This window comes from Phalacrocorax aristotelis, chromosome 6, assembly GCF_949628215.1.
Source record: "Phalacrocorax aristotelis chromosome 6, bGulAri2.1, whole genome shotgun sequence".
NCBI classification, from domain to species: domain Eukaryota; kingdom Metazoa; phylum Chordata; class Aves; order Suliformes; family Phalacrocoracidae; genus Phalacrocorax; species Phalacrocorax aristotelis.
The window spans coordinates 45972944-45984529 of NC_134281.1; the positions used below are offsets into that span (position 1 = coordinate 45972944).

The window sequence follows — 11586 nt, forward strand, 5'->3', positions numbered from 1 at the left end:
TCAGTCTTTCAGGCAACGTGTTTATGTTGCACAGAGGCTGTAAACTATGGCCTTTGTGCTGACACACATCAGAACTGTAGCTGTCCTTAGCAAATTCCAGGGGAGGGGAGTGATACAGGTCAGTGTGCAGATGCTCCATCTGTTTCCCACTTGAACTTTGTTCTGTCTAGGGGGATATAATCATGTCATTTGGGAAGGAATATAGGCTGTTTTGGAAAGCATATGAGCAGTGACTTAGATACCAAAATAGATCATATGCAAAAAATTGCCCTCTGAAGAACCTTTGGGGAAGTAGAAGGTAGGTAGCAGGCTGGAGCCTGGATAAGCTGTTCTGCAAATTCAGCCTCTGACCCTAAGACTAAACACTGCTTTTTAGCTCAAACTGCTCCACATCTTTGAAAAAGCTGCCATTATCTAGGGGAAGAAAAGGACTAGGTATAACCTAAGTAGTAGTAAAATGTAGGAAACAATAGGAGGTGAAAGCCATCCATTTTGCTTTCATTTCTCAGTCCTGTAAGTGAATCGTTTATATATTGTATCCATCTGATGTGTTTTGATAGGAATACTTTTTTGACTCAAAAGTGCTGACGGATGGGGAATTGGCACCCAACGACAGATGTTGTCGTGTCTGTGGAAAAATTGGTCACTACATGAAAGACTGTCCAAAGAGGAGGAGGTAAGTAATATATAAAGCTAACGTAAAATCCTTGAGATTATATCAGGAGAGATTTGGATATTTTAAATTTTAATGGCAATTAAATTATGAATTACAGAGACAATCAAAGCTTCTTATCCTCAACTTCCCATCGGTTTTTGCTTTACTTAAGACTATTTTTGGTCATCTCCTTAAATCTTAGAGTGTTTATGCAAGTACACACAGAGTGAAATCAACAGTCTATAATATGTTAATACCTTTGCTTCATGATCTATCTATGTAGTTACAGCTTACCTTAAAATTTAGATCACTAAATTATCTTTTTATAGTGTAAACATTCAGGTGGAGACCACATTACCTGACTGCACAATTTGTAATTTATTAAGATGGATTTCCTGTAGTGATCATGTTCAGAAGACAGTACTGAATTTTAATTGTTCTGTAGATCTGATAACTTACCTCTGCAAGGCAGGTAAAAGTTCATTTATTAAAATCTAGGAGTAGTTAAAATGTGCATAGTTAAGGTGCATTTCTGCGATGTCATAGTAGTGTCAGTAACTTAGTGATCATGCACTTGTACACTAATTGCTCTTAATGAGTTTTGGATCCCATACTCCTGCAAAAGAAGCCCGTAGTACATGCAGGCCAATGTCTCCTGAGAGTGTTTAGCAGGAAATGACAGAGAATGTGCACTCATTACAGTTTTACGTCTTTGTATTTTTAATGGCCCGTTCAGTGTAGGTTGTCAGATTCCTCCTAAAACCTGTTGCAGCCCTTAGAATGCAGATTAAAGTCTGGGGTTTTCATATACTCCCTATGTTCTGTTGTGTGCTCCATTATTCTTCAAAAGATTCTTGGTCTCTTCCTGCTACAAAGTCCTTGTTTTACAGCCTTTTATTTAGTCAGCAGAGTTAAAGATATGTGGAACTGGACTGGAACTCTGAGGTCACAGGTTGACTATTTCAGCTGCTCCCTTAACATACTCCTCACAAGCACTAGCACATTGAATTGCATCACCTCTTTCCCTACATCTGCCTCAGGAAAAGAAGTTGTGATCTGCTCTTCATACAAACTGCTACTACAGCACAGCCACACAGAATCTCTCTCAAGTTGTATATGTAAATCACGAAATAATATTAATGTTAAACAATTGTAGAGATATCATGTGGAAAAAGACCTTTATTTCTTGTCTTGGTTCCTGATCACTAGTTCTTCTGTTTGTTGTATTAACAGTGCTGTTAATACAGTATTAACAGTTTGAAAGAACCTCAGTGCTTTCTTTCACGTCCTGTCTGGGCTCAGGATGCTAATACACTCTTAAAGAGAAATATACCCTCTCCAGTCGGGGGAGGTTATATCTACAAGATACAGCTAACTTGTTTGTGTATATTCTGACTCAGTGGGATAGTTGCATAGAACTACTCCCACTCTAACTGGCAGACTAAGCATACTTAACTGCAGGTGTAGTTCTGCGCTAATACAGTCAGATAGCTTCCGGACAGCTTCGAAGTTCATTAAGTTTATACAAACAGGTTGTTAACCAGCCCAGATTCTGAAAGTGTTTTTCTGGGGTTCCCAGAAAAATTTGTATTCTGGTACAGCTGTTGGTTTTGTAACCATTTCTGTTGAACATATCAATATAACGACCCTACAGAGTTTGGGGTTTTTTGGTGGATCTGTGATATTGCTAATAAAAATTATTATTCAGGTTGAAGAAAAAGGAGAATGAGAAAGATGATGAAAAAGAAGTGAAAGAAGATGATAGGGAAACAAGAGAGAAAAGGTGTTTCATCTGTGGGGATGTGGGTCATGTTAGAAGAGATTGCCCTGAATTCAAACAAACCCGTCAGAGGAACAATAGCGTGGCAGGTAAGTTAGTTTATATATTGTACTATAATTTTAAAGTTCTGGGATCCCTTCTCTCTAGGTTTCCATACTGACCTGGTAATTATCTTAAAACATTTCTGCAACTAATGATTTCGGTCATTGCAAATACAGCTTTTAGTTGAAGTGTTGTTTTTCTTCAAGGAGAGTAATGCCTCCTGAAGTACAGTCTTTGCGTGTGTGGTAAAAATGTACTCAGCAGTAAGTATCCTGTATTTCAGGGTATTGCATTATTTGTCTTCCACTCACAGTGGGTGCATTTAGGAGTAGTAATAAGAGTAATAATTGAATGCATTTCCTCTTCCAAATGTTTCTCAAATGTTAGCTAACCCTCCATCATCTGTGAGAGGTAAGTAAATGTATTTTCACCAAAAATCAGTAGTCTTAACCTAACACTTCCAAAAGCATACAGATGCATCAGGAAGCTAGATCCAGCTTTCAAATTACTGTTAGTAATTAGAGACAAGTCTAATTGCAAACCCATTCAGTTTAGGCCCTTAGGTGCCTGCAGTACTTGAAAAAGTAGAGAAAGCAATCATAAATGAACTTCAGAGAGAACCTTGTTGCTTTTCTGTGTCTTGATATCCCTTGCTCTCTCTTTTTTTTTTTTTAATTTCTTTGCCCAAAAGTTTCTGCTGTTGCTATTTAAAACCCCACTGCTTATAGCAGTAGTGTGGAAACCTGTATAAAGTAGTGCTCCCACCTGATAGCAAAGTGAGCTTTGTTCATGCTAGAATTTGTATTACTCCAAAGTACGTATTGGGTTTAGCTGCTATATCTATTAATGTTGGCCGTTGCTAGTAGAAGGAAAGATTTCCACTTAAAGGAGAGGAGAGATTAAAGTAATTTACCTACTCTGTGTCACATGAGAGTTAAGGTATCGTTGACTCCCAGTTCTGTGTTCATTATTCTGTCGTCCATAACCTTGTGGTTTTTATTAACATCTTTTTCCTTGATTAGGCACCCAGTTGGTCCGAAGCATAGTAAATTCACAGCTAGTGGCTGTGAGCCAGCAGCAAATGGAACGACCCTTGCGCACTAGACAGTCATCAGAATGTGTAAGTTCCAATTAGCCTTAGTATTGAAGTAAGCAAGCTGTAGCAAATCAGCGATCCTGGGCCATGGCAGGAAGAAGTTTGCACAGTTCTCAACAGATTCTGGACTTAATAATAGCAACATTGAACTCTGCCAGTTAATGAAGCTTTGATTTATAATGTAGTGTCTCTTGGAGAGCATTTATGGTCTTTCAATATGGAAACTACGTAGTCCAATTTCATGAGATAACTCGCAGTTCTGAAAGGCCAGCTTCACTATCTTTGAGATTTAAGCTAGGATGCCTTTTCAAGTCTTGCGCTTGGTTATTGGGGCAATGTTCTGGAGTTACGAAGGGAGGTAAAGCATAGTTCATCGTTAACATGCTGGAGACAGGATTGTGACTATCGTGACTCTCTGTGGTTTAAGAGAACCGTCTTAAGGGACTGTCATGAAGAAGCAGGGAATACAGATGAATCATACTTCAATTCAGATGTGATACACCGGACAAAAGTCTGTCACAGCACACTAGAAGCACACAGAGAACACTGGGGAAATTTCTGGTAGTTTTCTTAGAATTTGCTCTCTAGAACTGGATAAAATATGTTTAACCTGCTTCAAAGTAGAGATGGATAGCAGAAGGTATCTAAGCAAATACAGCTGTTGGCATTTAATATTTTTGGAGTACAGAATACAGCAGAAATTCATTAATTTTAAGCTATATTCTAAGAAATGTGCCTGCTAATGAAGCTGGCAAGTAAGCAAACATAGTAATCAGGGCTGCTGATCACTAATGCTGTTTGTTCAGTTTACTACTTTAGGTATAAAGTATTTCCTAACTGATCAGCAAGCATTTATTGGAATGTGTGCTCCAGTAACAGAGACTGTGTGACATCATTTTTACTATAATAATATGATGTTAAGGAGGGGCTGATACAGCCTGCTTGGGAAGTTGAAGCTGGCCGTGTGGCTGCACACAGAGTCAGGCACATCATGCACACTGGACCTACTGCACGCACACATTCTTCATCTGTCATCTGGATGTTGTGGTCTCTGTGTGTGTGTTGCATGGTTGTCATTTGGCCAGGATTTCTTGGGAATATGTGCTGTCCAGGGATTGTTTGAGGAGAATGGGAAGGGGGAATGCTGAAGAAAAGTGACTGCCAATTTAAACAGACAGGCGAGCAGTCATGGATAGTGACAAGGTGCAGAGACCTTTAACTTCAGACGTTTGGCAGCAGCTGAGTTACTTGAAGTTTAGCTGTCTGCTATAGTCTATGGATGGAGACAAGCAACTCCACGGGGAGACTGAGATCTGGGTAATCATCTCTGGTTTAGGTAGCTGTCTGTCATTTGAACTTCTCTTTTGATGCACCTGTCTTACACCATCACTATCTTGTCTCAGTGCTTAAAACCAGGTTAGGTTAATCCAGACATTAGTAATAAATTTTGGCAGATAAACTGGGGAACTCTTTTCCCAGCCACTCCAGTTCTCGAAATGCTTAGTTGCACTACTAAAGAGATGAAATAGGCTCATGCCTATTTCTGTTGCTGGTGGAAGGGAAAGCTTTGTAAGAGCTCTGCAAAGGTAATAGGATTGCTACTTCTGTGCCTTTAGCCATGGCCTAACCTCAGGATACAGAGGTTGAAACTGGGTTTTTGTAGTTTCAATTTGTTAACAGATTAAATAAAGAAATATTAGGAGGTTAATTTGGAATTACTTAAGGTGTCTGTAGTGATAAGAACCGCTCTATTTAGAAGTACAGTAGTCAGTTAATGAGATTCTGGGCTGTAAATAAGTAGGGTGGGGAAGACAGTGATTAAAAATCAGAAACAGATGTGTGAGGAGTCTAAAAGAGCTTGGGGTTAATGTTTGCTCAGAATTATGTTTCTGGTGGTGGGATTTGCCACATTAACAGACCAAATTATCTGATGGTGAAAATCAGTGTCAGTCAAACTGCACTTACTGCACCCAAGTTCCTGCGGGTTTAAATATTTGGGGTGTTGCTGGGGAGTGCTTTGTCTTTTTTATGAATAGTCTAATACAGTGGGTGCTTATTAAAGAAAAACACCATTGAATAGCTAGTGAACTAATCAGAAATACATACTTTTTTTTCCCCTCCAGTCTGATTCGCATCAGTCATCTTACTCTCCACAACCTCAACAATTTACACAGAATTCCTCTCAGCCAGCCTCCATTAACCAGACTCAGCCACAGCCAATATCCCAGTCTAAGCACGTTCCGCAACCACAGCAGAGTGCACAGCCACCCCATCAGGTCCAGATGTCTTTGTTTAACTTTCCCCAATCTCCCCCAGGTCAGTATTCCACCTTGCATAACCTGGGACTACTTCAGATGCACCATCACCACCAAATTCAGCTTTCCAACACTTCTTGGCCTATTCACGGGCCCGTTATTCACTCTGCACCGGGTAACCCTCCTCATTCTACAAATGTTCCATTTTCTATAAGATCTGGCAGCAGCAGCACCACAAATAACCAGAGCAGTGTAAGCTTGAATGATCCCAGTATCATCTTTGCACAGCCTGCTGCCAGGCCCATGGGAATCCCCAGCGCTTCTCATGAGGGACACTGGCACAATCCCGTGACTCCAAACTCACTGGTGAACAATGGCACTGTGGGGAATTCAGGTAACTCTTCTCTGTTGTATCAAACCTCTCGCACTTTGTGTACAAGTGTTAAGTGCTACCGAAACAGCTAACTCTTTTGACTTCTTTTATACTGAGAATATGGTGCTTAAGAAACTAAGTCATTACCTTCACTGTCTTAACATTTTCACAGGAAAAAAATGAGGCAAGTTGGATCATTGTAACTTTTAGACATTAGACCTGTCTGCCATTAACAGCTGTGCAACATATGAGAAATCATGCATTCAACTGAGAAATGTTCTAATAATTGTTTGAGTTTAAAGCACGTTTCTGTGGATATGCTTACAAATACGTTTTCCATTTATGTTGTAAGGTAGTTTATTAGACGCATGCTGAGACTGTGACAACGAACTTGGAGACTGGCAGAATTATGGTTCTGCAAGTTGAATGTTGCATCCTTGCATTTAGTGCAATGTAACGTGATCTTATGCATTCTTTTTTCCTATAGCTTATCTTGCCACATTTAACTTCCACAATCAAAATGTTGTTTCCTGAAAATACTTCATACAGATTTTCCCTGCAACAAATGGGCAACAGCTTTTTGCCTCACACCAAAGCCAAGTATGTTTGTATGTTTGAGGCTGAGAAAAACACTATATAGTAATTAAAGCCCATATGGTTCTCTGTGCAACATAAACTGTGGCAGCCCCTATATTTTAACTGGTATTTTTAGATCATGATAATGGTCTTTTGATATATTGTGTGTGTAACTCCTACGTTTAAAAAATTATATCCATCTTATAATACACTGATGCAGTTGTTCATAACAAGATGGAAATGTTGAATCCTCCTGCACAGCCTTTCTCTGCACTAATAAGGTGATTGAAGCAACAGTAGATTTTCAGCTGAGTCAACAGTGTTGGAAGATGTGTAATTCACCAGTAACGTTCAGATATTTGTTGAGATGCTGGAGATGCATATTTTTCTATTCAGAGCTTTGTGGGGAATATATTTCAGGGAATACAGGAAGCGCTACCAGTGTGTCTTTCGGTGCCTTCAGTGTGCTTTGTCCCTACCTCTACATTTCTGATCTTAATTCTCTGTCCAGGCTTGTCTGTCCCCTCCTCCATGTCCACCCCAGCTCTGACTTTTTTCAAGCAGCTCCTTCGAATCCAAGTCTTCTTACCTAGGTAGCTGCCTTCTTTCAGACAAGCTTGCAAATCTTAGTTTCTGCTCCATTCTTCCTTTAACGAGTCTCATTTCTCATCATGTGTTCAGTCAGTCCCTGCCTTTGGTCTTTTTCCTTTTGCTCTGTTTATTTGCTTCCAGTCTCATTGTGCCTGCACAAGTTTCCCAGTTTTCTTGTGCTGTCAGTCACAGTATGGTGGTTTTTTTTGTTTGGTCTTTTTTCTCTCTCTACTTCCCTCGGCTTCCATCTGTTCCCAATCTCATCACGCTCCTTTTCCTAGTTCCCAGTCCTAGTATTTTTCCACTTTGTATTGTAATCAGTTTTGTTTCCTTTCGGCTTAGATGCCGTTAAGGTGGGCTCACTGGGTAGGCGCACAGTAGAGATGAGCTGCCTGCTCTCTGTTTGAAGCCTGCTTTACTTGCTCTGGACAGTTTGAGAACAGTAAGTTTGTGGAAACTTTGTCTTGGCTCATATAAACTTGACTTGGAAGGAGCAATTTTATTTTCTTTTCAGTAGACAATTGATCAGAAGTAGGATCACTGGAAGTTTCAGACAGACAACTTTTTTTCTTGCATACTCCAGAGCCATGCTTTCTGGTTTATTGTATGAAAGTTACCGTTCTTTTTAAATGTGTAGCGTACTTTCATTAAATAAAGTCTGTCTGGAAGGTTGGGGTTTCTTGTTTATTATTATTTATTTTTTGTTAATGATAAGTCTGAAGGAGAACTGATATACTGAGAACAGTAGTTAATTAAATTTAAATGTACATTGATGAAGTTTTTTAATTAGCAGGCATCACTGTGTCTTATAGAATTGGGAGCTATGAAAAAAAGAGGATTAGTAATACAGCATTTGGTATCAACTCTTGTGTGTCCTGCCTCCTTGGATGCTTGATTTCTCATCCTCAGTGCTGCAGTAATATGATTTTTAAAAGAAATAGCTTACCCTTTGTGTACATATTTTAAAAGCTGTTATTTTTCTCTCTAAAAAATAAATTTTTCATTGGTCCGACGATCTAGTTATCAAGTTTCTTAAGCATACAAGTATTAGTGAAATTCCATTGTACATCTAGAGAATTTCTTCTTGCAGTAAGATAATAGCATGTCACAGCTATGTCAGTGATAGTGAATATCTGTGTGGGATCAGGTATTAGTAACATTGTTCAGACCTTGTATTTTTCATCATGAGAGTAACGTAGGAATAGTGAAATTGTAGGTCTTGATTTTAACACTGATTCATCCTCTGTCTTCCTCCCAGTAAATTCTATTATAGTGACTAATGAAGTAATTTAGGCAGTAATTTTTATTGATGTATATTTAAAAAAAAAGAGTAGCACATCAGCATAATTGCATTAAGTCCCCTGCAGACTGTTAAGATGTAAATTGTATTTGTGACTTACTGTTTAATTATTTCAACTTGCAATGTGCTTTTCCCTTTCAATTGAAAAATAGATCAGGGTTTCCAAGGACAGTTTGGTAAAATGAACCCTCCTTCTGTCCCTTGGGACCATGGGACCCCTACCCATTTTCCTCTCCTCCGAGGAGCGTGGCCTTACAATATGCCTCAGAACTACATGCAGCAGGGAAATGCCAGCTATCCACCGAACAAACCTTTCTACCCTCAAGGTACTAGAATTAGTATATGAATCAACAGCTCATGCAACATGTATCTTTACTGTCTCAAAGGCTTTAAAAGCCAAGGGAATCATGTTTCACTTGCTAGGCTCCCTGGAACCATAATGAATCCAAGAGTCAAATCAACACTTCGGCTTCCTGTATGGATGGATGAAAAGTCTTTGTGGGAGGGAAGGGGTTAAATACCATTCTGAATCTGAGCCAATTTGCAGTCTGTTGTACTTCTAGCATCTTCCTCCTGTCTCACTCTAGAGCCACCTCTGCTTCAACAGTGGTTAAGATGATTTGCCCGTGAGCGTATTAAGAATATGAGGAAATTTTTGTCCTAATTCATTTTATTTGGCTTTTTGTACCTTGCCTTGTGGAATGACTGACTTAGATAAAAACCTCCAAGACCACAGAATAATTCAGCTTGGTAGGGGCCCCTGGAGGTTATCTAGTCTAACCCATCTGCAGTCAAGGCAGCACTAACTTCAAAGTTAGATCAGATTCTGTTATTCAGGGTACTTAGAAGGACTGACTTTATCTCAACTCTTTCTAATGCTAGTGAATGGTAAAGGTGTTCAGCATCTGGCAGGATTGGGAAAGGCTGTAGGAAAAAAAAGTGGAGCTTTGGCTCCACTAAGAGAGAAACTACGCCCACATTTTACTTGGAGGCTTTGCAATTACCATGTTGCTGGGTCATCCAGTATAAAATGAGAGATGCTGGCACCAAATCCTTTTTTCAAAATCTAATCTGTTGGCTGTAGCAAGGTTCCCAAGTGAGACCCGTGAACTGGTTTCAGCTAGGATCGAGTTAAGTTTCTTCATTGATTTTCTTTGTCACGTGGTCTAGCCACGACAGACCTGTTTTTAAAAATCCTGAAATTATTGTTGTTAAATAACTGAAGTAATGCAACAGATGATATATTGATGATTCTGAGGGAATTTTGGAAATGGGATTAAAGCAATGCTGCATTGTCCCATTAAATGGGTTAGTCGTACAGACAGCGTTTGTGTCAGTCTAGTCAATGGCTTTATTTGGCAGTAAGATTAATACATTGAATATAGCCAAGCACTGTTAAATATATTTAATTTGCTGAAGTAATTGTAATCCATTTTCTTTTAGCTGGTCCACTGATGCAGAGTAACCAGCGGTTCTCGCTTCTGTCTCAAGGACACCCACACTTGAATATGAATTACATTCAACAGAAAAAGTGAAATTGAATGGGATTGTGGGTGGGTGGGTGGGGGGAGGACAAAAATTCAGGTTCTGATTTAAAAACTTAATGCAACATGTTTAGATACAAGATTATTTAAGACTGTTTTTAAACTGTATCATTTGTACATAGATATGAACTATAGTTTTTACCAGTATCACAAAACTGAGTGATACAAATGTCATCTATTTTATTACCCTATTTTTAAGGGGAATCGTGTTTTGTTTTACCTTGATAAACTGTAAAGAGAGAGAATTTTTAAAATTAAGTTCTTTATTTTCTATTAGCTGTATTCATACTTTGGTTGCTTCAGACTTTATATATATTGTTCTAAAAAAATAAAATTAGAAGGGGATTTCATGTGTTTAAAAATTTGTCACTTCTATTCTTTACAGAACTATGTAGTGCCAAAAAACTTTTTAAAAGAAAAATAAAACTGCAAAAAAAGGACACCAGACTTTTTCCTCTTCCCTGTTTGTATGCATGCTTGCATTTACCTGTAATTAAGAAACCAGACTAACAAAACCAGCTTTAATTTAGGCATTTCAAAGGAAAAAGATTAGCAGCTTTAACGAGTCATGCAGTCAGTATGCCTCTTTCCCCATTCTGGTGTCATTGTATGTGCTGTTCACAGCCACTGTATCTTTGCTGTAAAATACTTGATTTGAGGGAAGAATATGCCTGCTTTTCTGTTCAGAAACTCTGCATAATAATATGAAAATAAGAGAGAGGACTTCCTATAAATTTGCTGGGCATACTACTTCCTGTGTTAACACTCATCGGGCAATATGGGAAAGCACATTAGCCATAAATGCAGTGTTCAGGAGATAAACCTAAAGCAAGATTATGAAGAAAGGGATGGTAGACAAGGGGTTTAACACAACTGATTTCCTGTGATGCATAATTAAATGTATGAAGATGAGAACTGTAAGGTGAGCAAGAGCTCAATCAGTCTTAATTTGAAAAACAGGGACTTGCTGAATGCTGACTTCATTCAGAGAAGGTAGAGCTGAGCATGATTGTGTCCTATTCTGTCCCCAGTCACAGGTAGGCCCCAAACTATGCTCAGAGAAGTTCTACACTGTCTTCTAAATATATTGAATAACTTCCTGCCTGAAAAGATTAAGCAGTGCCTTGTACTCCTTGCAGCTTCTAAACTGTCTGACAGTAGCATCAGAAGCAGCATATTATGACACTTAAGGATGATTCTTACAGAGGAACCACTAACAGTTGTGTGTTGGAGGTGTTTCAAGTCAGCTCTTGCGTTTAAGTAAACACATTGGATTGACAGTCTTTTCCTTTTCTGTACTGGAGATTTGAGATAGTTCAGGCTTGTGGCTCTTCAGCGTTTGTAACTCAAACATGCTCTCAGTTCTTTGGCAAC

The 11586-nt window shown here is 38.9% G+C and overlaps 1 protein-coding gene across 3 annotated transcripts in view; it reads left to right on the plus strand.

The window, feature by feature from the left end:
* The window catches only part of TUT4 (terminal uridylyl transferase 4), a 50879-nt gene extending 40222 nt beyond the window's left edge, over positions 1-10657 (plus strand). For 2 of the 3 annotated variants that reach the window (XM_075097613.1, XM_075097614.1), the window contains exons 25-30: positions 561-676; positions 2364-2524; positions 3500-3597; positions 5697-6222; positions 8821-8994; positions 10112-10657. In XM_075097613.1, the coding sequence (XP_074953714.1) occupies positions 561-676; positions 2364-2524; positions 3500-3597; positions 5697-6222; positions 8821-8994; positions 10112-10203 (1167 nt within the window). In that variant the 3' untranslated portion in view covers positions 10204-10657. The remainder of the gene's footprint in view (positions 1-560; positions 677-2363; positions 2525-3499; positions 3598-5696; positions 6223-8820; positions 8995-10111) is intronic. The other variant, XM_075097615.1, reaches the window with a different exon arrangement.
* Positions 10658-11586: the final 929 nt, after the last annotated feature.